Raw genomic sequence first — 26,494 nt, 5'->3', positions numbered from 1 at the left:
GAGAAGCAGGCTCCATTCAGGAAGCCTGATGTGGGACTTGATCCCGGAACTCCGGAATCACCTCCTGAGCTGGAGGCAGACACTCAACCGCTGAGCCACCCAGGTGTCCCTACACTACACCTTCTTTATGCTATTTCTATTCCTGTAAATAGTAGGAAGGAAACTAGTTCTCTTATAGCTCTTATAGAGCTCTTATAGTCTCTCTCTCTCTCTCTCTCTCTCTTTTTTTTTTTTAAGATTTTATTTATTCAGGAGAGACACAGAGAGATAGGCAGAAGGAGAAGCAGGCTCCATGCAGGGAGCCTGATGCTGGGACTCGATCCCAGGACCCTGGGATCATGCCCTGAGCCAAAGGCAGATGCTTTAACCGCTAAGCAACTCAGGCGTCCCAAAATAGGGCTCTTCTTAATGGTCTGCAGATGCAGTCTTTTCCTGCTTCTCCACCATGGCTATGGCTAGATGAGGGGGAGCAAGTTTCACTGGAAAGATGTACATGTGTCCTTTCCTCCTGGGGGAATAGGAATGGCAATGCCTGCCATGATGAGTATCTATTCTTGTCGCTTAGGAGGTTGTATTGATGCCTGCTACTTGAATTTATATACTCAGTAGTATAAAAGGGGTCAAACAACCTGTTAAGTTAAAGTCCTCTTTCTCTGATTAAATTAATCCAAGCATTGACTCTTGTCTGAATGGCATATTTGGCACAATAGTGCAAAGATACTTTGACAGTAGTCTTTAGAATAGCATTCAGAGCTTGAGGAGGAGGTAGGAAAATTTGCAAAATTCCTGTACACAAGTTGTTTGCCACAGCCCTCTTTGGGGCCAGGGTAATATTTATAGACCCATTGCCCCCCAGGGATCTAGTTTACTAGATAGAAGCGTTGGAGGTAGCACCTCTGATATTTAGGGACAAAGGAGATTCTTCTCATCAGTTCTGTTCTTGAGCTTCTCAGTGTTTTTTTATTTATTTGTTTTTGTTGTTTTTTTGGGTCAGACTTGAGAAATAAGAAATTTTTTTTTTTCTAGCCTAGATCAGTGCTCACTCATCTGTGTTTACCTTGATTAGCTAAGATGGGTTTTCTTCTAAATGGACCTTAGCTTTTCCAGCTGGGCTCACTGAAAAGTACTGGGTCTCCTGAGAGTGCCTTATTACTTTCGGTGAAAGGTTGACTACAACTGAAGAGCAGGCACTGGGGACAGATGTTCTGGTTTATATGCTGTATGTAGCTTGGCTCTCCTCAGCCCCATTCAGAAATTGTGTGTGAATGATTTCAAGCACAGGTATTCTACAATGTGCTATTCTTGCTTCTGCTGCTTGTGAAGACTTGACTATAAACGAATCCCATCCAAGCTGTTTTCCTTTACTTCCTTTGGCGCTTCTCATTTTGGGAGCACCAGGCAATCCTGTGCTCTAGTATACCTGTTCTTTCCTGGCTTCACTTGGAGAGCTTGTCTTTTTAGAATGTCTGTTCCTAGGGATGATGGCCTAGGGCATGGGTTCTCAGGAGAGGTGGTTACAAAGGCTGGTTGGAAGCTATAGAATTTAATTGCTGGTAACACTTGATCAGAAAGGTGGTAAATGAAGAGCATGACTTGTAACTAGATAAGAAAGACTGTCTTTTATTATATGTTGTCCTGGTGTAGCCAGAGGAGAGCCATTTAGACCAAGGTTTGTGTGCTTAAGGTATTGAGGATACTGAGACATTAATCAGAGCACTGTTTTTTTTTTTTTTTTAAATTGGAATAAGTATGTTTGTTGAACAGCTTCTGCAAAAAGGTAGTAGAATGGATGAATAAATTGTTCATACAGTGAAATATACAGCCATGAAAGTGAATAAACACGTTTTACATTAGCATGGGTGAGTTTTGCCAAGAAAAACAAAAGGCAGATGAAGCAAGTGACAAAAGGGCACACACAGTAGACTTGATTTATATAGAGTTCAGAAATAGGAAAAATGAAACCATGTTGTGTAGAGATGTATACATTGATGGTAAAACTGTACAGGAAAGCAAGGGAAGGGTTTTCATAATGGTGACAGGGAAAGGGGCTATAAGTAAACGGGGGCACAGAGGGGAGCCTAGGTTCCAGCAGTGTTCCTAGTCCTTTACTTGGGTGCTGTTTACTCAGTTGTATGCTTATTTTTTAATGTGTATGTGTGTGTTTAAATGTGCTTCTGTGTTTATATTAATATTTCACAATTTAAAGCATTAAAGAGATGAGGGAGAAATATTAGTTAAGCAACTGTATACAGGGGTTCCTTCCTTTTCAAGCATCCTTCTTTTACAGAGAACTCCATGGTATTGTCTACCATAGAGCTCTATATTGGCAGAACTCTCTAACCTTCTATCCACTAGTTTTTCAGCAGCTATTTGTTTTGAAGTGTGAGATTGGGAGTCTTTCAGAGCTAGTGAAGCCAGTGCTCGAGCCCATCTGTTCATTAAATTGTGCCTTGCTGAGCAAAGACAACTTTAATAGCTTGGGTGACATTTGTCTTTTTTTTTTCTGTATGGCTTTTCTTCTCTTCTCCCACTTGAAATCCTCCCTTCTTCTCCCCTGCAAATATTTTAAGTTAAATTCCAATGAGCTTCAGAGCTCTTTTGCAAGGGGGTTCTATGCCTGGTGCCTTTGATTAGAAAGATAAAAAGTGTTACTGTTCTTGGGAGTGTAAGATGCCTCTTTGATTTTTCTGTTTTATTCCTGGAGAGCGTGGATTTTCTAGATCACTTTGTATGTCTCCCTTAGTCTAGACTGAGTGCTGTCTGCAACGGAAGTGTAGCATTAGGCATACTCAACTCCTTGCTGATGGATTGTAGGGGCTTCTTCCTTCAGCTTCCCTTTTTTCTAAGGCCTTCCATCACTTGCTTCCATCCTAAAATGGGATGTGTGGATGGGAAGACATTAACTTCTTAATAATTGAAAAGAACATGGGTAGTGGTGCTTGCTGGGATGAAATTACAAAGGTCATTCATCTCCATGTCTCACATGCCTCTTTATCCCAAACAGTCTATTTATTTTATGACTTCTCCATTGTTTGCTTAATTCCTACTTCTGTTTCTGGGTCTGTCATTTCAGAAGCTGGCTCAATGTTTCTGTAGGTATTTCTCTTATGCAATTAGAAACAATCCATTCATTTAGTCACTCCACGAATATATGAATGCCTCCAAGGGGCCAAGTACTGTTTGAGATGTTGGGGATACAGTAAGTGAACAACTTATATTATAGTGATCTTACCTCCAGACAACTAATTTTCTTTTTCTCCCCCTCCGTAGGTCCTCTCAGGCTGTGCCATCATTGTCAGAGGGCAGCCTCGTGGTGGGCCTCCTCCGGAGAGGCAGATCAACCTTAGCAACATTCGAGCCGGAAATCTTGCCCGCCGGGCAGCTGCAACACAACCTGATGCAAAGGATACCCCTGATGAGGTAGGTGCTTCCAGAGGCTTCCCTGAAGCTGTGGACCCAGGTTATAGCCGAGTCTCCTAGTTTGATGCAAGTTTGTATACTCTTTCTTTCTGTGTATACTTTGAGCATTTTTGTGTCACAGGAATGATGACTCTGGACATAACCCAACATGACTTTTGTAGGTTTACACATTCGCCACCATTAGCAGTAATCCCAGCCTCAGGCTTTTTTCTTCTACCCTTTCCCATAAGCCAGGAGCCTTTTCAGGTTTGTCCATGTTTTCACTCCTTCTCTTGGCATAGGTTGAACTATTTCGTCTCAGTCATTTGAGGTTGCCATTGATTATGGCAGAGTTCTTTTATTTATTAATTTATGTTTTAATTCTTCATGTTCAAAATTCAGAAGGATAGAGAGTGAAACATATGATGTTGTTAGTATCTTGTGTCTCCTTCCAGAGAGATTTATCACTTGTCCAAACAGGGACTCTTCCTTTCATAAGTAGTCACAAACTGCATGCCTGTGCTTTATTACAGATTCTCAATTTTGGATCCATGCACCCCTAAAGGCATCTGTGAACCCCCTGAAATTGTTTGCAAGGATTTGTGTAAACATGTATTGTTAATGGAGGGAGGTTTTTGTTTTTTTTTTAAAGATTTTTGAAAGAGAGCACAAATAGGCAGAGTGGCAGGGAGAGGGAGAGGCAGGCTCCCTACTGAGCAGAGAGTCCGATGCGGGGGGTGGGGGGAGCTGGGATCATGACCTGAGCCATAGGCAGACTCATACCCAACTGAGCCACCCAGGCGCCCCAAGAAAGGGAGTTTTTAATTGGTTTCTCAAGGCACCTTGTGGCCTAGTAGTCAAGAACCATTGTGTTATGGTACTTTGAGAGACTTCTGACCTTGTGTCCCAGCATCCCCTCCATTGTGCTGTTGTTCCCCTGCCTCTAATGCCTGCCCACCTTGTTGTCTTATTGGTCTGGCTTGAACTCTCCTAGCAACAACTGTGAGTCCAAATTTGGCATGGTTTAGTCTTCTTGGCTTTCCTAGTTTGAAACCCAGTTCTTGTCTCTTTGCAAGTAGTGCTTTTGGCTGTCATCAAAAGTGAAATTTCTGGGGCAGCCCTGGTGGCCCAGCAGCTTAGTGCCACCTTCGGCCTGGGGAATGATCCTGGGGACCTGGGATCGAGTCCCGGGTCGGGCTCCCTGCGTGGAGCCTGCTTCTCCTTCTGCCTGTGTCTCTGCCTCTCTCTCTCTCTCTGTGTCTCTCATGAATAAATAAATAGAATCTTTAAGAAAAAAAAAAAAGTGAAATTTCTGGATTCTAATTATTTGTCCTTTCCCCAACTTGATGATATTGGGCAAGTTTGGTACCTCCACTTTCCTCTGCTATTACCTGACATGGAAGTGAAGAAGGAAATACAGCTCATGGGGATGTTCTATTTAAGGAAAACTGTAGTTTTAAAAAAATCTATAATGAAGGGGCATTTTGTTTGAATTTAATAATGAAGCAATATTCCAGAAAATGGAGAAAAGTCTCCCATAATTATGTCAGCAGCAATCCATGGGATGATGACAAAGTAGGCCAAAGAAATTGTTTTTCATTGGTCCTCCATCAGTGACCACAAGTGTTGGGAATAGTGATAATGTAGAAACTGGGGTTGTTTAGTGAGGATGAAATGATCATGTGAAGTGCTTAGCACATGTCTATAAAGTACTTGATAAATGTTACCTTTAATCTCTACTGCTGTTTGGTAATTTCTGTTACTCTAAATACTCCTAGTACTGTTAGACCAGGCTCTAAAGATTAACTCTCTTGCAGTATTTTTCAGATTTTGGATGCTGAGTGCTTTTCTTGACCAACATTTGTAATAGTTCTTTTCGTTTCAGTTGTGTGTTGTAGAACAGCTTGAGTGCTTGTGAGAGAAGAGTCGACCCTGGCTGGCTAGGGCTGATCAAGTTCATTGCCCCAGAAGAAAGAAGCAATGTAGCCTCTAAGAAAGAAGGGGGGGCTGGGTTTTAATTTCCTGATTCATGGATGGAAATCTAGGGCAGAGAAACACAAAGCCAGTTGGAACTTGTTCTGAAATATTTTAACTGTATCCTATGTAACAGTACAGTAGAGTCATACAGGAACTACCCTAGCTGAGAGAATACTACGTGATCTGATCCTAGCCCTCATTATAGTTCCATGTATTTGTACAGTGTGCTGTTTTTTGTTGTTGTTGTTGTTGTTGTTTTTTCTCTCCCTTCCAGAGCAACTCCATCTCACTATATTTCTTCTGGTAACTTCAGAGGTCCTGGAGACATGAAGTATTTGATAGCTACAGATTTCACCCTTGCTTAGCCACACTCGCTACTTCTCTGCCCTGATAATCCAGTCTCTCTTTTCTGTGCTGTGATCTGGTTTTCTCCCCGTACCACACTTTTGAAACTGCTTTGGCTCAAGTGACTGGTGATGCCAACTGATAACCCAAATCAGAAACCTGATTTCCCTGCTCTACCCTTCCCCTGTGACATCCAGACCTTTATTAAGACCTAGAGAGTCTGCCTCCTTTAAGATACCTCCTCTCTATCCTTGAAACTTCATTATTCCTCCTACTGTTCTTTGTTCCACTCTGATGATGTGCTAGGAATGTTGAAATTATGGACCTTCTGCCTTCATTCTCTTCCCCTCTAATCCTTTCTCCATATGCTCCCAGATCTTTTTGAAACAAAATTTCATTTATTCCCTAGCAGTATTATTCCCACATTCATTCCATGTTTAGGTCTTTCTCTACTGCATTGTAAGCTCTTTGAGCGGGTGGGACCTTATCTCTTGTCTCTATTCTTGCGCTCAGGCAGTGCCTGACATGAAACAGATATACAGTGAATAAATGTGAATAATGAGGGTAAAAAACCTGAGCATCTCCTTTCTGGGGATCAGTAGATTGTGGAATGTGGTCTTACCCTTTCTTTCTGGCTTTCCTTTGTCTTGGAGCATGTTTTCTTTCATTTTCCTTCCTTCCTTCCTTCCTTCCTTCCTTCCTTCCTTCCTTCCTTCCTTCCTTCCTTCCTCCTCCCTCCCTCCCTCCCTCCCTCCCTCCCTCCCTCCCTCCCTCCCTCCCTCCCTCCTTTTTTTTTTTTAACGGATAGAGTCAAGGATGGTATTCCTCATTTGCTTCTCATTTTATCACTGTCTTGCATATCATTTGGTTGATTATTCTCTGCCTTCACTTATTATACTTTCTTTCAAAGAAGCTCAGATCTCTTCTAAGTTCTGTGGCAGTAAAAGCAACTCCACTGTATGTCCCCAGCCGTCACTGCCCTGTTCCAGGCTAATCCCCAGCGTTGCCTAGCTACTCTAGGCAGCTTAGATACTGCACTGATGGGCACTGTGGGAATTACACATTTATTTCCCACAGATTTACTGAGTTCCTATTATGTGTGAAGCTGTATGTTGGTTTCATGAGAAATACAGAAATGAGTGTTACAGTCTACGATTAGTGAAGCTTTTGAGAATTAGGGTGGTGGGGCAGAGAGGAACTGGTTCCATACATATGGAGTACAGTGAGTGAGGTGATTAGAAGATGGGACAGGAAGTATTGAGCCCTGAGCCATGGACAAAAGTAGCTAGCTTTAAGGATTTACATACACTGTTTAGTAGTGGAGGAGTCTACCTAGTTCAAAAAAAGATTGGAATTAAAAAACCTTATTTCATTGTAGTAGACCTTAGACCTTGCTTGAGTCGGTGCAGAGTGCCAGCTGCTCCGTTGCCTGCTGTTGAGCATTCTGAAGGGAAGAAGTAATTTTGACACTTGGCTACTTAACAGCCATTTGCTTCTTAAGTTGAGCTTTGGGACATCATGAACCAGATCACAGCTATCCTCCCTATGAAGCCATTCTGGATCTTATTTGGTAAATGCTTTGGACATCTTTCCTTATACTTAATTCCTAGAGTTGTTCTGGGAGACTGTGTTGGGATAGCCTTCCCCAGCAGATAAGCTGTCTGCTGGTTGCACAAAGATTTGTCCTGGAGTGCTCTCTTGCCCTTGTGAGGAGTGATGTGTGGTCATTTGCTTCTGTGGGTCTCTTGGGTGCCTGTCTTCATAGCTAAAATCTTTTAAATTTTTTTTTATTTTATTTACTTATGATAGTCACAGAGAGAGATAGAGGCAGAGACACAGGCAGAGGGAGAAGCAGGCTCCATGCACCGGGAGCCTGACGTGGGATTTGATCCCTGGTCTCCAGGATCGCGCCCTAGGCCAAAGGCAGGCGCCAAACCGCTGCACCACCCAGGGATCCCCATAGCTAAAATCTTGTGCAGTTTGTGAATTTGCCCAACCTGGATGGAACACAATTGGAGAAGGCTGGTTTAAAAAAAGCAAGGTTATAGAAATTATTTTTTCTTACAGGATTAGGCATGTATCTGTCCTTTCCAAGACCTCCAGTGTGGCTTTCTCTTATTGCCCAGTGACTTACCAGCTGTAAAATATGAGGTATGAGGTCCTAAGAGAAGGGTGCTCCTTCAGCAAGTCTTAAAAGCTTTTAGTATTTCTTTTTTTTTTTTTTTTTCTTTTAGTATTTCTGTGTAGTTGGTAGAAATTGCAGGTTTCCCCACAGGTGCTAGGTACTAAATAGTTCCTTGTGAACTGACCCTTGATAAATGAATTTTTACCAAAGTCCTTTAGGACTTGTTTTGTCAGAGCTTTTCCAAGTATTTAGGAAAACAGTGTGTTACTGAATTTTAGGTATTAGCGTGGTACTCAGAACTGGATCCTAACCTTAGATCCGTAGCTGAGGATGTTTTTAGAGTTAAGTGGATTACTAAGGTAATAAAAATGGAAGAGGCTGTGTTAGTTTGTTCAGTATGGTCTTTGTGATGTGGTTGATAATTGGGCTTATTTTTCAATTACAAGACTTTTTTTTTGGTGACATTTTTAGGGAGTGGAGCAGGAGGGTGGAAATGGGACACAAAAATATGGTGAACTTTCTATGACCATTGAGTGACTTTGCTCTTTTGCTCTTGGGTGCTTTGAGGAAAGAGCATTAGATGAGTGAGGATAAGCTTGTTTTTGTTTCTTTCAGAAAACGTACACAGGATCAGTTCTTCCTAGAAGCATTACCAACTATAACTACTGTTATATAACAGTACTAGTTTTGTGAATACCAGCCCAGCGGGTTGGTGGACTGCCATCTTTTGATTGGCTTCTGCTTTCTGAGAAGTTATACAGAGGTCTTCCTTTTAGAAAAGCTTGTTGGATAACCCCATGGAATAATCTTAATGGTCTGAAAAGATTAGTAGAGGCTTCCTTTCTAGACCAGTGATGTACTGTTTGCCTTTACTTATGTGTAGCCCGAGCTCTGTGGCTCCGGGTGATTGTAATAGACAACGTATGCGTATCATATACATGCTTCCCTTTCATACTTCGGATGTTTTCTACACAGGAACTCCTATATATCCTATATTCCTTGAACTCTTACCTCCTCCTTCTTCATTTCTGTTCTGAGGGAACTTGGGGGCACTGAGCTGCATCTGAATTATAAGTTCCAGTACAGGCGGCCGCTGACTGACAGGATGGCTTCAGAGGAGACCTCTCCCTTGTACTATCCTAAAAGTGATGGGGTGGGCATCTGGAGATCACATGGAGATTCCTTTGCATTTGTGGTTATGTGGTTCACCCCTTGTGTCAGGGCCTTAGGTGGATGAGAGGGGAGAACTATTCTCAGGATGACTCCTTACCAGGGCCTGTTACTGGTGTCTTCCTAAGATTCTGGGACTTGGGTAGCACTGGTACAGCTTCAGACTAGAGCAGGAAAGGATGTTTTGGGGAGAATAGTTCTTGCCCTTCTCAATTCTCCAGTTCTTAAAAAAAAAAAAAAAAGGTGAGGGAAATGATAGAAACAAGGCTCTTCCATGAGCAGGAGACTCTGAAATAAGAGCACTAGAACCTTGCCTTTGCTCTGATGGTGCCTTGAACTGGTTTCAGGCCAGTTTACTAATCAGTGAAAGCATTTTGTAAACTGGAAAGAGGCAAACAAATGGAGGTGGTAGTTAGTAATGTTTTCCCTTTGACCAGGTGAGTTCCTGGAGACTGGACTTCCCATTCAGGAGTGGATTGATAAATTTAAGGCATTTAGAATAGTGGCTGGCTTATGGCAAGTGCTATAAAATTATTGGTAATTATAATTCATGAAGTAAACTATAGTCTGAATAGGGAGTGATGGAGGAGGAAGTACTACAGCCAGTATCTGAGCAATTATGAGATGTGTTTTTAGGGCCTATGCTAGTTAAACCAACTGTGAGATCCTTTGTTTTTTATGAGCCTCCTAAGAATGTAATCTATGTTGTGTGCATTTCATTTTTATATTCCCCTCAGGGCTTAGCGTAGGGCCAGGGTATTAAAGGAATGAAGTTCCTTGAATGCTGATTGTAGTCGGAACTAGACAGTTCTCACGTGACGCATCTGTTTTGTCTTTCAGGCCTGGGCATTTCCTGCCCGAGAGTTCCTTCGGAAGAAGCTGATTGGGAAGGAAGTCTGTTTCACGATAGAAAACAAGACTCCCCAGGGGCGAGAGTATGGCATGATCTACCTTGGAAAAGGTGAGTTAGCAAGGAGAAAAGGACTGACTTCTCTCTGAGTCTAAAGTTTCTCCAAAGATCAGATTTTATCTGATGGAAGGCCATTGTGAGTTCTGGTGGAGGTAGTTCTAGGACAGTTGTAATAGGGTAATAGGAAGTCCTTTGAGTACTGGAGCTGATGGTGCATAGGCCCCTGATTCCTGCTCCTTGTTTACTCCTGTGCCTGTTTTCTTGGCCTGGTTTATGTGTGCGTAGTACACCCATAGCATTCTTGTATTTAGACCATCACTCTGTGGAACTCAGTGGCTCTGTGCTTCTAGGTCCTAGTGCTAACTGAATTCCTATGGCATCTGCTATTTCCTTTATCTGTCTTGTGGCTTTACTTCTCCTGGGGCTTTTTAGGAAAGGAAAAGTTGTTTAGGGCTTGTGGGTTTTTGCAAACTACATGTTTTGCAATGGAATAGAAAGGACACAGGCTTTGGAGTTGTGTAGAGGTGGGTTAGAATTCTGGCTTCTGTTGCCATGTACCCTTATTTAACTCTTAGCCTTTGTGAGTCCTAGTCTTTTCATTTGTAAGCTATTGAGAGAGTTGAAATAAATAGTATATGTAAAGTACTTGGCTATCGGCACAGATTATGTACTCAGTAATTCTATGTGTACATGCACATATGCCTATTGTTTAGTTGGGCCAGATGGCTCATGGGGTCTTAGGTGTTCTGATTGTTTTGGATTTGGTAGAGGGAGAGAAAAATAAGATTGTGGAATGGAGTTTGAACAGAAATAGAACATTGAAAGGATTGGTAGGGTGTCCTCCATAAAGCAGCCATTTTGGGAGGTATTTTTTAAAAAATCTTTGATTAAATTCCGACTCTGATAAAATAACCTTTCAACTGAGCTGCTTTAGATAATCTTTTGACTTGGATAGTCAGTAAATACCTGCATGTAAGCAAGCAGCTAGCAACATCCTCTTAAGATTCTGATTTTAACTGTAGAGGTCTTAGGAAAGTGAGTTAGGGATGACCCCGAGATATCTTGTTTGATTTACCCAGAAGATGAACACTCTTGTTAGCCTTCCAGACAGATGACCATCTGCTTTTTGATTGAATGGGAAATTATAGAAATACATAGAATCTTTTCAGAAAGAGAAACAAATTTGCCTTTTACCCAAAATTCAAATAATTTGGTAGGAAATAAAACAAAACACTTAAGCATTATTGTTAGATGGCTGCTGGTTAGGAAGACTAGAAGTGTGTGGTCTTCAAAATGCAGTCGCTCAAGGATTTTATCACTTTAAAAAATTGCAATTCCATAACAGCTGGTCAGTCTTCTGTTACCCTGCCAGAGACTTCACTGAAACTGACACAAAATGTCAGGCACAGTTACCTCTATAAAGTGACCACCTCTTAGAGTTCTTTTTTTAAAGATTTTATCCATTTATGAGAGAGAGAGAGTAAGCACAAGAGGGGGCAATCTGGGGGTGGGGAAAGCAGAGGGAGAGGAAGAAGCAGATTCCCTGCTAAGTGACTTGGGGCTGGATATCAGGACCCGGGCATTGTGACCCAAGTCAAAGGCAGACAGACACCCAACCAACTGAGCCACCCAGGTGCCCCAAGAGTTCTTTTAGGTAAACTTAGTCTTCAGATAAAATGGTCTAAGTATTTAAGGGAAGTTGACATTTAAAATTCTTTGTTTTTAGAAAGTTCATTTTTTAAATTGACCCAAATTATAAACTGAATATAATGTAGCATGATAATGGACTAGTGTTTAGGATAAAACCAAGTATATAGCAAGTATATAAATATATACTGAAAGAATATGTACTGAAACCTGGTGTATAGAAAGTGCTCAATAAATATATACTGAAAGAATGTTTGGAATTATCTACATTTTTTAGTTTTAAAGGTTTAAATGACTTAAAGTTTAATATTTTCACTAGCTCTTTTAAGGTAATCTCCATACCAATTCTAATGAAAGGGTACAGTGGCTTAGATAATCAGTCTCTATATATTTATCCTATTTCATGGCTACTCACTTCATTTTCTGATGGGGAAGAATGGTAGAATTTGAGAATTTGTGGTTGACCTAGAACTTAAAAAAAAAAAAAGATTAATCTTCTGACTTCTGGAGAAAATAGTCATTCTCTTGCTCAGAATACCATCCCATTTGTGACTTAATCAATTTTGTAATTTGATAAGTACTAAGCAAGAATAAGATCCTTGGCCTACAGATTCCCCATTTCAGTATTCTATCCACCACATTTTGTTGCTGGAGTTCAGCCCAGGGAAATATATTTTTCTCCCTTTAGAAGGAGTAATGAGAACTCACTTTCTAGAAGTGGGCCAGCCAGTGGCCATTTCAGAGTGCCCTATGCCAAGGCACTGAAAGCTATTTGGCATGCATTTGATTGGCTAGTTTTAAGACCTACCCATCTTGTTTGTACCTGGGCTTCGTTGTTTCTACTCTCTGGCCTCTTGGCACCTTACTGCTCAACTTTTATTTGTTAAACCCTTCTTTTTGACTTTTTACTCTTTGAGGTTCCTGTTGCTTTGAAACAACCAGTGTAATATTTGCTAATGTTAGATAGCTGTGTGTGTCTGTGTCTGGCCTCAACAGTAACCTCAGTGGAAAGGTCCTTGTGATCCATTATGAACCTGAGAATTCATTGTATAAATATTCATCTTAACTTTCCTTGGTAGGAAAAGAAGTTTATAATTTGCTTCTGTAGCAATTTGGGCAATGCTAATGGCAAGGCATTTAGGCTGGGCTTGAGGGTGATGCGTATATTGTTACTGCTTACAGAAGTCAATATATACTGTATTAAATATAAATCTTACAGAATTTTATTCTTTGCTGACATTACCTATTAGCTAGATTCCTCTGTTTCAGTTTATCTAGGCTCTTGTTCTCTGCCATATTAAAGATTTTTATGCCACAGTTCCTTTACAGATGTCTTCCTTTATTGCTTTGTCTGACGAGATTTAAGAGCATACAGAATCTGAAAGCTTTTTCAATAGCATGGAAATGCAATTAATGTTTCAAGTGCTCAAGTAGAACCTAATCAGGTTGGGTTTTAAGTTTAACTTCATATTTCTTGCCTGCTGCTATATGATAGATTAGAAATCTAGACACCACCTCTGCCCCTGTGTCTCTGAGAGCAGGAGAAAGTCTTTGACTACGGTGTAGTTTGTCTTGGTGTCCTCTTGGAGCAGAGGATAGGGCATCCTGAGAGGAATTGGATTGTCTGTGTAAAATGTGATAGACAATCCTAAATGAATCCGTTTGATTGTACAGGTGTGGGTACTATGTTTGTTTGTTTGTTTTTAATTTCTGCTGTGTGCTGGGCACCGTGCTAGATTTACAGACATGGTTTAATTTTTGCAAGAACTCATGTGGCAGGCACACTTTCCATTTAATAGGTGAATGAATTAAGATACCAAAAGACCTTGTCTAAGCTATTAAGTGGTGGAATTTGTATTCCGCTCCAGGCCTCTACTCTTTAGGTCAGTGTTCTTTATACTCTCTTGGGCTGCTGTGTGTCTTGCTTTCTTTCAGTCTCCGTAGTTCCCAAGATTGCCTTTGACCTGGGAGATACACAAGAAAATTAGAAACAAAGTCTTAAAGAAGAAGATTTATAGACCTTGGGTCTTCAAGACTAAACATTTTCAGACAAGAGGTTTTCTGAAAAACCCAACACTATATTGCTGCCTTGTCCAATTCCCTGGCAACATCATTCTTGAAGAGCTAAGGGTGAAAGTGGTTCTATTCAAGCTCTGCTGCTATTGGAGACAGATTTGAATTTTGTATTTAATTCCCTTTTTCCTCTTCAGATACCAATGGGGAAAACATTGCAGAATCTCTGGTTGCAGAGGGCTTGGCCACCCGGAGAGAAGGCATGAGAGCTAATAAGTAAGTATTTATTACTCTTCTGACCCCCTCAAACTTCCTTCCCCTCCACCATGAGAGAGCTGGGGTTGCCCAAGGGAGGATGGATAGTAAGCTCTATTGTGGCTTTGCTATATTTTCTTTACCATTCCTTGGCATATAGTGGGTAACTTCTGGTGCTCTCCTGACTTTTAGGATATACCTGTCCCAGTATGGATTGTTCTGAGCCAGGAGGTCACTCAAGACTCATTAGTGGCATCTGACATGTATAAATCCTTTAAAAACAGGCTTTAAGACAGGGCACCTCTATTCTTTATATTCATAAGAGCCAACAGGCTATGCCATACGACATAGATATTTAGTTCCAGAGTATTTATCCATCCATCCCAAAAGATTTATTGAGCACTTACTATGTGCCAGGCTATGTTCTGGGCACTAAATACAGCAGTGAACAAGCAAACAGCTTCTGCTAACATTTTAATGGGGAGACAGACAAGAAACCAATAGATAGATACATAATATATCACATACAAGAAATAAGTGCAAGGAAAATTAAGTTGTGTTGAATTCTACAAAATCTGCTTAGAATCTAGGAAAACCAAAAATGGGCTGAGTGGTACTGTGTTTTTTTTTTTTTTTTAAGATTTTATTTTTTTATTCATGAGAGACACAGAGAGGCAGAGACATGGACAGTGGGAGGAGAAGCAGGCTCCATGCAAGGAGCCTGATGTAGGACTTGATCCCAGGACTCTGGGACTACTCCCTGAGCTGAAGGCAGATGCTCAACCACTGAGCCACCCAAGCGTCCCTCAGTGGTCCTGTTTTAAAGTCAGGGAAACTTTTCTTTTTCTCCAAAGCCTTTTAGGTCTGTTTTTGGTCTGCAAATCTGTAAATGCTTAAGTAGTAGGTAAAAGTATATTTAGCTAACGGCAGTGTGAACGTAATAGGAATGAGTGTTAGTTATGTAAGCTTTATAGCACATGTATCATGTTCAAGTTCACTAGTGTTGGCTCACAGTAGGATGGATTGCAGCTGGCTTTAATTAACACTTTAGTCTCTGAAAAGTGATGTGTTACATCAGTAATTTGGAGGCTAAAGATGCTGTTTAAATCATTAAGTCCTTGCTGTATTATATGACTGTTGTTGGTGTACAAAAGGCTCTAGGTAAATATTTGCATGAACTGTACCAGTGATGGGGATGAGCAAAGGCACTTTTTGCATTCTTCTGTCTTCATAGACTTTGAGGCCAACCCATTCACCATATACTTCTTTGGGTCCCTTCTAGCTGCAAAGAGACATTTTTTGGAGCCTATAATTGGGGGGTGGACATGTGAGAATTTAATTGAATAAAGACATTTGTCTTAGGTGGTGTTTTTGGAAGCTCAAGTTGTATCTTAAAATCGTTGGCATTGATTATCATTGCAGTATTTTTGGGGAATCCAGTTTGCAACCAGAATGAAAGTTTTTTAAAAGCTCATAGCTCGGGATCCCTGGGTGGCTCAGCGGTTTGGTGCCTGCCTTTGTCCCAGGGCGCGATCCTGGAGTCCAGGGATCGAGTCCCACGTCGGGCTCTGGGCATGGAGCCTGCTTCTCCCTCCTCCCGTGTCTTTGCCCACCCCCCCTCTGTCTATCATGAATGAATGAATGAATGAATGAATGAATGAATAAATAAATAAATAAATAAATCTATCTTAAAAAAAAAAAAGCTTGTAGCTCTATTATACCATCTCAACAAAGAAATTTCCCTCTGGAGTCCCAATCTTTTTTTTTCTCCAAAGCTGTCTCAACTTAAATTTTCCTTTTTTCAGTTTCTATGTCTGCTTCTATCTCTTAAGCTACATTTTTTTTTATTGAATTCTGATTGCAGTATGATCCCATAAAGGTGACTGACTTTTCTGAGGGGTAATGGGGAAAAAACAGTACTGAAGACTTCTGGTTTAAGAAATTATAGGTCAGGGATCCTGTTCAGATATCCCTACTGCTCAAGGTGAGAGATTCAATTTATGCATATAGCTATTGATGGAACTGGGTATTGAGATTGTGGAGAGGCCTTGGAGTTCACTGTTCACTTTAGCTCAGGGATGTGTGTGTGTGTAGTGTGTAGTATGTAGTTTGTGTGTGTGGTGTGAGAGAGAGAGGAGCCATTTCTGGTTTTGTTTTTTGGTCTGTCTTCTGGTTTCCTAGCTGATATCTATATTTGGTTTCCTGCTTCATGAAGGAAGAGTCTTCCATTTTCATAATGGAAGCTTTTCAAACTGCTTTTGCTTATTAGCTGGTCTTACTGAATGTGTAAGTAGTTTTGGGATGACCTCTATAACAGTATCTGCTCTGCATTCCCCAGCCCCGTTCTGTAGACAATAGGGAGTAAGGGTGGTTCTTAGTCACTTTCCTTGCTCTGTGTCCTGCTGAGCTCTTCCTGGATTCCAGTTCCTGAGTCTAACATGTTAAATGAAGCTGTACCCCTCCCCCCTCCAGAGGCTTCCCTCTGAGCCACCAACTTGTTCTTTTGTAATCACTGATGGTGGCAGTACTGAGATGTGTGTTCTTTACATCTTCTCATTAAATGCTCTTATGAGCAAATCTGTTGTTTGAGGCAACAAGCCTGGAATTGGGAAATTGCACTCATGGTAATTTTTTTGGTTATATAGGCTTGGGTCTGCAGCCATAGATCTGAAACAAATGCTTTGGTCTCTTCAAGGGGAGCAGATGCTGAAGAAATCCAGACTTCAAAGAAGAGCCTGAATTTTTTCCCCCCTGTTGTGAATTCACCAAGTGTGTTTCTTTTTCCATGTCCCAGTCCTGAGCAGAACCGGCTCTCGGAATGTGAGGAACAAGCGAAGGCAGCTAAGAAAGGAATGTGGAGTGAGGGGAATGGTTCACATACTATCCGGGACCTCAAGTACACCATTGAGAACCCAAGGCACTTTGTGGACTCACATCATCAGAAGCCTGTCAATGGTGAGGCTGGTGGGAAAAGACAGATATGATGCAGAGTGATTCCTATTCTCAAGTTTTTTGAGGTTTTTTTAAAACTATTTTACTTGGTATCCAAAGGAAATTGTTAAGAGTGCAGCAGCACCATGGTATTTTGGAAGGTAACTTGGATCCAGTTCGTTGAGGTTACAACAGATATATTTGACAGAGGTTAGTCCTTTGCTGGTGCAGGGTAGTAGATCACTGGTAATTTTCCACATTGAGATCTTCCTGTTTTCTAAAAGCTGCTGCTTCAGTAACATCCCTGAAACTGTATTCTGTATACATAGAGACACATTTTTACACACTCATACACACTGTAGTTCTTGGCCCAGTTTTGAGACCTTGTTAATTACAGACTGAGTAAAATTATTACCAAATCTATCTGTATTATTACTTATTTTTTGCTGGGCACCTGGTAACTCAGATGAGCAGCCTAGCTTACCGATAACAAAGCTTTGGTATGAGCCATTAGATCCCAGAAAGTTGAGAAGACCTAGAAATCAATCTAATCTGTCTTCCTAGGAATAGTTTGTAGAAGAGTCTGTTATGTGGATATTCATGATCTTCTAGTGCACTTCTCAGGGGGAATTTGGGGAGAGGAACTGTGTTAAATGCAGTTGATTGGACATTGTTTATCCCTGGCACAACTTTTGCTAATGACTTAAGCTATTTATTCTGTCACACAGCTATCATCGAGCATGTGCGGGACGGCAGTGTGGTCAGGGCCCTGCTCCTCCCAGATTACTACCTGGTTACGGTCATGCTGTCAGGGATCAAGGTCAGACCATATACTGGGCTATGGGGTGGATATATAGGGTTTGTGGAAACATTCAGTGACAGTTATATTCCTCTACTCTGGGATTGTGGATTTACTGATTCTTCCTAGTATGGGCTATTAACATTGACTATGGTACTTTACACTCTAAATTTTGCCGAGGGACTATTCTTAAGAGATCAAATAAAATTATTTTTTGAAATACTCAGTGTTTGTTTGGAGTGGGTTGTGTGGAGAGGTTGTTGAGACAAAGGAGAGACGAGAAGCTCTGAAGTTCGCTGAGAATGGCTTGTCTCAATGAAAAATAGCCATTTTGATTTAAGGAATTATAGAGATTTTTACTAGACACTTGTGACTCTTGGCAAGGGGGCATTCTTAAATGTAATTTAAAATTTCCCCATGATAGTGACAGGTGTTTCAGTTGCCTTCCTAAGAAGTCTAATAAGATGCTATTTCTAGTCATTTTTACCAATATGTTTTAAAAAGGGATTAGAAAGCCTGATTTGAGACTTTGGCTAGCTTAGCTTTATGTTTGTGGTTTTAGATGGTTTGGTGTGGTGTGAGAGCACCTGGCACTCACATTGAGGCTGCATACCCACCTACTTTCCTTTTGCTTCAGTGCCCAACTTTTCGACGGGAAGCAGATGGCAGTGAAACACCAGAGCCTTTTGCTGCAGAAGCCAAATTTTTCACCGAGTCTCGACTGCTTCAGAGAGATGTTCAGATCATTCTGGAGAGCTGCCACAACCAGAACATTTTGGGTACCATCCTTCATCCAGTGAGTGTGCACATGCAGACTGGGCTGTGTGGGGTTAGGAGTACATTTGGTGTTTGATGGGCTGTGGTTTGCTTCTCTTCTCTCTCTCTGTATTTAAAAAGCATTTAAATATCTTGGCAGGATTATCCTCTGATTTTTGAGCCATTTTCTAGGGGGATACCAGTTAGCTGATAGAATTGGACAGATGTATCCAACTTACTTTTAGAAAATGAACCTCAGATTTTAAGTATGTCAGGGGAAGAGAAACTTCTATTTCTTCAGGTGTTGGTCTTTGAGGTTGAGAGTAGGCGATTTGAGGGGCTGCCCCACAGATGAGCAGGGGGCACTGAAGTGTGTAGAACAAGATTGCTGAAGTTTGTATGTAGGTCTAGGGGGTAGCTCTTTAGGTTTAAGGTATTGGTGGAACCCAGGGTGCCCAGGTGGCTCAGTCAGCTAGGTGTCTGATTCTTGGCTTTGGTTCATGTCATTATCTCAGGCATCATGAGGTTGAGCCCCTGTTGGGCTCCCCATTCAGTGGGGAGTCTGCTTGGAACTCTCTCCTCTCCCTCTGCCCCTCCCTCTGCCCACGTGCTCTCTCTCAAATAAATAAATCTTAAAAAAAAGTATTGATGGAATTCCGATGATGAAACCTTTTTATGGAAAAATTACTTTGTGTACGCCAAACCTTATCTAGTTACCTCCTAACTCTGTCTTTGAGCAGGAAATAGGTTCTTTATGTTCTTCTAGTTGTGCCTGTCAATTCTACTCAGACATAGGCTTTGGTAGGTGGGTTCCTCCTGGAAAGGGAGTGACCTTATATTGTACCATCCAAGTGCAAGTGAATTTTCATTATTGTAACCTGTATCCAGGATAGGCTATACTACTGTTACTTATTCTTTGGCTAGAGAATTCTTTCATGATGGTTGTTGACAGTTGTTGTGGAGGGCTGGGAGGCTTGTTTTAGGAATGCACCAAGGTCCTGTCTTTTTCTTCTGGAGACTAGCTGTCTGTCTATGCCCTACCAGCTGGCTCTGTGTCACCGTAGAATGGGAATTGTAATTCACAGGGCAAAATGGAGCTGCAGTTAACCCCTCCTCAACCCATTCTTCAGCTTTCTCCTTTTGAAAAGGGGAGTAAGTATTGATCTTAGGGAAGGAAATAATAAGGTGTAATCTCTACTAAAGAATAACATCCTCCAGAGGAGCTATTGAAATGTCAGTTCCATTCAATGCCACTAACTTTTATCTTTCCTATTAAGCAAGAGTTACTATGCTGGGTGTTGTGGGGATGGGAAGCCAAGGTTATTAGGACTTGCTACAGAGTGGTGTCTTCCATCTCAGGGCTAATTTCCAAATGAGAGAAACAGCTTTATCCTTTTTCCTCATCTCATCCCTTCTTTACCTCCCCTTCTTCCCTATCTTCTTCTTCTTCTTCTTTTTTTTTTTTTTAAGATGAACTGCAGTATAGACTGTGGTTGTTGATTATGTTAGAAGTCTAGAGAAATGGATTTTCTTGTGTCTTCCTTCTCACGTTCCCTGTTTTTCAGAATGGCAACATCACAGAGCTCCTCCTCAAGGAAGGCTTTGCACGCTGTGTGGATTGGTCGATTGCAGTTTATACTCGCGGTGCAGAGAAGCTGAGGGCAGCTGAGAGGTAAGGTCTGTCAGGGAAGCCTTCCAGTCAAGGATCTTGTTTAGGGTCTTTAGGGAAAGAAATCTAGTGATCTTCTCTCACCTATCTATGTCAGTATTTGTTATATTTCAGTAAAGGATTAAGGAAATTCCAAAAGAGGCTAAGATCTCATAGAAGAGTTGCTTATAAATCTTTGGGTTGTCTGATTCACTGCTGTGTAGTAAGGCCTAGATTTTTTTCAGAAATTGTTCTTCACCAGATTTGCTCTTTAATGTTTTTGAGTCACTTTTCTTCCAAGCCCCTCACTGAAATTCTGAGTTTCAGGCATTTGGAATGAAAATCTTGAGGCTCATTCGAGGATGATATAATCACTTATGAGCTACTACCAAACAGGCAGGCTGGAGGCAGGAGTATGATGGAAAGATAGAGCCTGTGGGTCCTGAAACAGGACCATTCAATCCTCTTATTGTGAGGCCTCATGCCCTCATTTGTTGAAGCATTTTTTTTCTTTTTTAAGATTTTATTTATTTATTCCTGAGAGACACACAGAGAAAGACACAGTAAGAAAGGCAGAGACATAGGCAGAGGGAGAAGCAGGCTCCATGCAGGGAGCCTGATGTCGGACTCGATTCCAGGACTCCAGGATCACACTCTGGGCCGAAGGCAGGTGCCAAACCACTGAGCCACCCAGGCATCCCTGAAGCATGTTTTAATTAAAAATGTTAATGCAACCATGGGGTGCTGTTGTCACGTTTTTAGCTAGGTGCTTTGTGGTTAAAGCATATATAGAAATAACTTATTTCCAGAAGAACAGTAGTTGGATATTCCAAAGATTGGGTGGCTATTTCAAGTGTCAAGGTTAAGAAATCCAGGTGTAGGTGAACTTCTTTAACTTAATAGGGTAAATGGAAGAAAATGAAGCAGGTAGCAAGAGTAGATGAATAGAGCTGATGCTTGGGGAAAGGCCCAGCTACCATCTCCTAGCATACAATTAAGCAGAAGACCACCAAACATTGATGACAATGATCTGCTCTCAAGGTGTGTTGTATGACTTATTTCAGAATCATAAAATTATAATGGTCTTGACAACTTTACAATTTTTGCCTTTGAGGCAAAAACTAAGCTTGTGCAGCTAAGAGATATGCAAGAATATGATTGGATGACTAGATTTTTTTCCCCCCTTGGGTCTTTCATATCCTTCTGTGCCTATAAGCAGAAAGACTTGCAACTTTTTATAAAAGTAGATTTTAATCTGGGCCATTAGATAGATTCGGCATATCTGATTAAAAAATGATTGTATAAAACTCTCTGGTCTTTATGTTCCACAATTAAAGTCAAAAGATAAAATACTCTTACCAAATACAGTGTTTCAAATACCTGATTATTCTGTGATGCTCAAAAACTTTTTTGTTGTTCAGAAAATCCTGTAAGTCCATCATTCTAAATATAAATTTGGTTGATAATTCTTTTTGCCTTTTTTAAGTTCCTGCCTCTCTTTGAAGAAAGTGAGTATAATGGCAGTAGTATCTACATGTTTTATAACATCTGTAGGTTTTATGGATTTTTTAGAGTGTTCATCATGAAAATACAGGTTTACAGCAAGGAATGCAAATCCTATTTCAATAATATGTGATTACTTGCCTGCTATTTTGCATGCTGTATTTGACTTGCTTGCATTGTTAAATCTCTGTCAACAACTACTACATGCTACTTTGTCTCTTTCTCAGTTAGTGCTTCTTTTAAAAAAAGTAATACTGTTTTCAGAAATAGTTCCTTTCCCTTGCACATGTATCTTATTCATACTTATTTATAAAGACTTTTGTAAGTACAAAACACAAAGTGTATTTGTCAATATAGCTGTTCACTTTTTTTTTTTTTTTAGAGATTTTATTTATTTATTCATGAGAGACACAGAGAGAGGCAGAGACACAGGAAGAGGGAGAGGAGAAACAGGTCCCATGCAGGGAGCCTGATGTGGGACTCGATCCTGGGACTCCAGGACCACACCCTGGGCCGTGCTAAACCGCTGAGCCACCCAGGGATCCCCTGTTCACTGGTTTTTAAAAAATCTTTGCACATACTCCATTTGGCTCTCTTAGCCTGACTGAAAAATTCCTAATGATTTTGGTACTGTAAAACAAATGTCTTCCAACCTAGTTTTTTTCACTTTTGTCTGAACTGTTGGATTTTTGTCCCTTATTTTCTTTAGATGTACTACAGAGACAATTTTGTTCTTATTTTCCACGTAAATGTTGGTTAGCTGATACTTTTTATTCAAATGGAAATTGGACTTACACTTTTTAAAAAATATATTTGTTTAGATGTGGGTGTTCTTCCCATTTCTTCCCATTTAGTAGTCTCCCAGAAGATACTGGATAAACTAAAGACCTACCTAGTTCAAGATGGACTTGTACTGTCTGGGCCTGACAAATTGCACACCTAGACCCCGATCTACCAGCCAAGGGTGTATGCTGTATATGTCTCTTGGATAGTTCATTTCTATACAGTCTTTGTTGAGGCTTTCACACTTGTTCTGGTTTCACTGGTGGCCTTTCTCTTGGGTGTCTTATCTGAGGTAGAGTAGGATTCTGTACTGTTTGTTCCCATGGTGATGGCAGATTCCATTTGCTGACCCGTCTGAATGATTTGCATCCTCGTTTTTGTTGCCAGGTTTGCCAAGGAACGCAGGCTGAGAATATGGAGAGATTATGTGGCTCCCACTGCTAATTTGGACCAAAAGGACAAGCAGTTTGTTGCCAAGGTGAGTCATTCTTGGCATCTTAAGATGCATGGTGGACATTGTAATAATACAAAGATCTGAACAGTCAACCCAGAGTGAAGCATTTCTATTTTAAGGCAAGCCAGTGGTGTGGGGATGTATGTGCAGTGATTGCATGCATGTGTCTGTTTATTGCAGGGGACTTATAAACCCTAAGAACTTTCTTGTCATAATTTGCTTAACTTCATTTAGAAGTTCATGACTTAAAGTTGTGGATATTGCCATCTTGGAATATCTCCTATTTTGGGACTTCTGTCTGCCTAGCAGATGGCTCTCTCAGATTTCCTATGTCAGAGCGTTATGTGACCTCAAGTTTTTCTTCTTATTTTGGGACTTTCGTGGTTTTGAGTTTTTTTCTCATGTGATGTTTTTTTCGGAGAGCTCTCCTGAAGTGTCTGGAGTGTATTCCTTTGACAGGAACTAGTGCTGTTGAATAGATTGTTTGGGTTCAGCAACGGTGCTGTATGTTTTCTTAGTTGTTGTTGGGTTTGGTACCTTGAGTGGTAGACCTGTTTTCCTCACTTTCCCAAAATGCTGCTGTAATGTTTTCCAGTCTTTTTTTTCTTTTGGCAAGAGATGCTGGAAGCTTTGGTTTTATGAACTTAAAGAGCTTAATTAACGTATCTATATCTACTTAAAGGTGGCTGCCCCAAGTGAGTTTAAGATGGAAAGCCACTAGGTGGCACTGTCAGCCTAGAAAATTCTGGACTGGTTTCTCAGAATGATAAAATTTTAACAGTCTTTGAGGAATTGGTTGAATTTCTTCACTTTCCTTTTTATTATGCCCAAAGCAATAAGGCGCAGAGTACTCAAGTGTCTTCTCTCCCTCCTGTAGTAGGTGGTCTCTAAGCAGCTGTCAAGTTAGCCTTGATTGGGTCTTTAGTGGACATTAGTAGGAATACTCCTCGTTGGATACTCCTTCATACATCTTCCAAATCTTGGTGAATAGACTAGAATGAACCCCTGCTTCCTTTCTGTGTGAGGACAAGACTAGCTTGGAAACTTCGACACCGTTGCTCTACCTAACTGGAACTTACGTGGTTCTGCTTATATTTCCTGTAATCTGTTCTGTTCTAGGACTATAGCTGCACAGTGGAAGGTTGATCATTCACTCAGCAAGGGAGTCAGGCCTTCTGGTTTTCACCATCACTTTGAAAGGCTGGATATTAGTGATGTAGATGAGGCTTAGGAGGGTCCTATTCTTTTGTACTGTCTTTACTGGCCATTCTTTAGTTGAAACTGAGCTTCTAGAGAAACCCAGAAGATTTTGAAGGGTTTTTGGGCCTTCACTGGTTGGGGGAACTAATGCATTGCTGAAGAAAGAAATTCAAAAATTGAGATGATTAAGTCAGTAGCTTTGTATTTTTCTTAAATATGACTTCATTGGTAACTAGAAAAGAGCTGGCTCATTTCCTTTTTAAATTTAGGATTCCAGGATATGTTTGTTGTGTTTTATTTATTTTTTTTAATTTTTTTTTTAATTTATGATAGTCACACACACACAGAGAGAGAGAGAGAAAGAGAGGCAGAGACACAGGCAGATGGAGAAGCAGGCTCCATGCACCGGGAGCCCGATGTGGGATTTGATCCCGGGTCTCCAGGATCGCGCCCTGGGCCAAAGGCAGGCGCCAAACCGCTGCGCCACCCAGGGATCCCTGTTTGTTGTGTTTTAAAAGAGTGAGGGTTTTTTCATTACAATGAAGTTTTGTTTGTTAAAATGGCAGAATGGAGGAAGTTGCCTCCAAAAACTATCAGAGGATTATGGGGAATAGCTATTGTCCTATAGTATAAATTTAGGTCATTTGGATATAGGCCTACTTAGAGAGTAGAGAGAAATGTATTTGTAGGTAGATAAATGGTTTTAAAACTTCCTGAGTTTTAGAAATTCTTCAGCATTATTATTTTTTAAATAGGAGAAAAGTATAAAAAGGAGAAGAAAATACTACATGAAACTATTATTCCACAAGGTTTTTTAAAAAAAGTTTATTATACGGTCTTTCCCAGGATTGGCAAACTATGGCCCAGGGGCCAAGTCTGGCCCGCTGCTTGTTTTGTATGGCCTGTGAAGTATGGATGGGTTTTATGTAGAAAAAAATGTTTTGTGGCACATGAGAATTATGACATTTAAATATCAATGTCAAGAATAAATTGGAACATAACCATGTCTGTCTGTTTACATGTTTACACGTTGTCTATGCATGTAATACAGTGGCAGAGGTGAGTTGTGACAGAGACCATATAGCTTGCAAAGCCTACATGCTATCTGGTCTTGTACAGAAAAGTATGCTGACCCTTGATCTCTACCAGCCCTATTCAAAGTGCCTTGATAGAATATAAGGAGCTTGAGCCAGAATGTAGATCAAGGCATTGCTACTTTCATCAAGAAAAGCTTGCTAGAGAAAAAAATGTCAGCAATGTTCTCAGTGAAGTAGTTGATTTATGTTCTGGTACAAGCTCCTTCTCTCGTTGAAGACTGGCAGCAGCTTTTGAGTAGTATGTTCTCTATATATATACTATATTCTTTTGTATATAATATATATAATTATATAATATATACTATATTCTTTTGTATATAATTTTTAAGTTTGTAAGTTTTTATTTTTAATGCATAAAGATTTTATAGAATTTTTTGGGCTTATTAAGAAATGTACTAGTCCATTTTCCCAGTCCCTTGAAACAGCCATTTTCAATTCTTAGCTAATCTATATTTTTGAATAAAATGTTTATATTATTCTTTCTTAATTTTTCAGTGTTAGGCATAACCCTTTTTTTTCATACCATGGAAGATGAGGATTCACATAAATGTGCATATGCTTTTCTGTAACTCTCCCATAGGACTGTATCCTAATTCTGGTTCAGTCTTTACTTTGTAAATGCTAATTACCACCGAGCCATATAATATATTATGATTACATTTCATTCTGTGCAGAACTTTTTGTTTACCCTGGATTTAATAATTTTAAAAGTTTATGTATTTTTTATGTACTTATTAATTTGACCTCCAGACTCTACCTGTCTAAATTTCCCCTTAAGACACTGATTCATCAGCCTGTTAATTTTATCTTTTTCAGTAATACCCTCCAGGAGCCTTGTGACCTGTGTCAATCTGGACTAGTTCTTTGTTCTTTTTCACTGTTATAGAGCTGCCATCTTTGGATATCTTCACCATTTTCCTGGGGTTTTCTTTGCCTTACTCTGGGTTGGAGCTATGTTTGCTGGATCCCATGGCTTTATAATTTACTACTTTATTTCGGTGGCACACATTCTGTAGCTTCTTGGGAAGAGTGCTTGGCAGGTAAATGTTTTGAGACTTTTCATGTCTATTTTGTAATTAAACTTGATCGATAGTTTAGCTGGATATAGAATTTTATGTTAGAAGTTACTTTCCTTCAGAATTGTGAAGGAATGGCTCCACTGTCATTTAGCTATTGGAAATTTGTTTTTCTTTTTAAGAGGTCTGATACCATTTTGATTCCTCATCCTAATATGATTTGTCTTTTTTCTTTCTGCAAAGTTTTTGCATATTCTTATTTTATCCTGAAATTTCACAGTAGTGCACTGTGTATATCCATGAGTGAGCATATTATACTTTTTGATTTTTAGCCCTTTGCGTCTGGGAACTTCAACTACTTTTTGTTGTTGATTTCCAGCTAATTTCTCTGCTATTTTCTAGCAGATGTTTGACTTTGTTGACTGGTCTTCTAGTTTTTTCCTGTTTTTCAATCTTTGTCTCTTGT

The 26,494-nt window shown here is 40.3% G+C and overlaps 1 protein-coding gene across 1 annotated transcript in view; it reads left to right on the top strand.

Annotated features, from left to right (window-relative positions):
* SND1 (staphylococcal nuclease and tudor domain containing 1) overlaps nucleotides 1–26,494 on the top strand; it is a 418,777-nt gene that overhangs the window by 27,078 nt on the left and 365,205 nt on the right. The window contains exons 2-9 of the mRNA XM_055307416.1: nucleotides 3,271–3,420; nucleotides 9,857–9,977; nucleotides 13,784–13,862; nucleotides 16,636–16,796; nucleotides 17,501–17,592; nucleotides 18,209–18,367; nucleotides 19,893–19,999; nucleotides 22,649–22,739. Coding sequence (XP_055163391.1) covers nucleotides 3,271–3,420; nucleotides 9,857–9,977; nucleotides 13,784–13,862; nucleotides 16,636–16,796; nucleotides 17,501–17,592; nucleotides 18,209–18,367; nucleotides 19,893–19,999; nucleotides 22,649–22,739 — 960 coding nt within the window. The remainder of the gene's footprint in view (nucleotides 1–3,270; nucleotides 3,421–9,856; nucleotides 9,978–13,783; nucleotides 13,863–16,635; nucleotides 16,797–17,500; nucleotides 17,593–18,208; nucleotides 18,368–19,892; nucleotides 20,000–22,648; nucleotides 22,740–26,494) is intronic.

This window comes from Nyctereutes procyonoides, unplaced genomic scaffold, assembly GCF_905146905.1.
Source record: "Nyctereutes procyonoides isolate TBG_1078 unplaced genomic scaffold, NYPRO_anot_genome, whole genome shotgun sequence".
NCBI classification, from domain to species: Eukaryota; Metazoa; Chordata; class Mammalia; order Carnivora; family Canidae; genus Nyctereutes; species Nyctereutes procyonoides.
The sequence above is the reverse complement of the archived record's forward strand: the minus strand, read 5'-3'. Positions and strand labels throughout refer to the sequence as shown.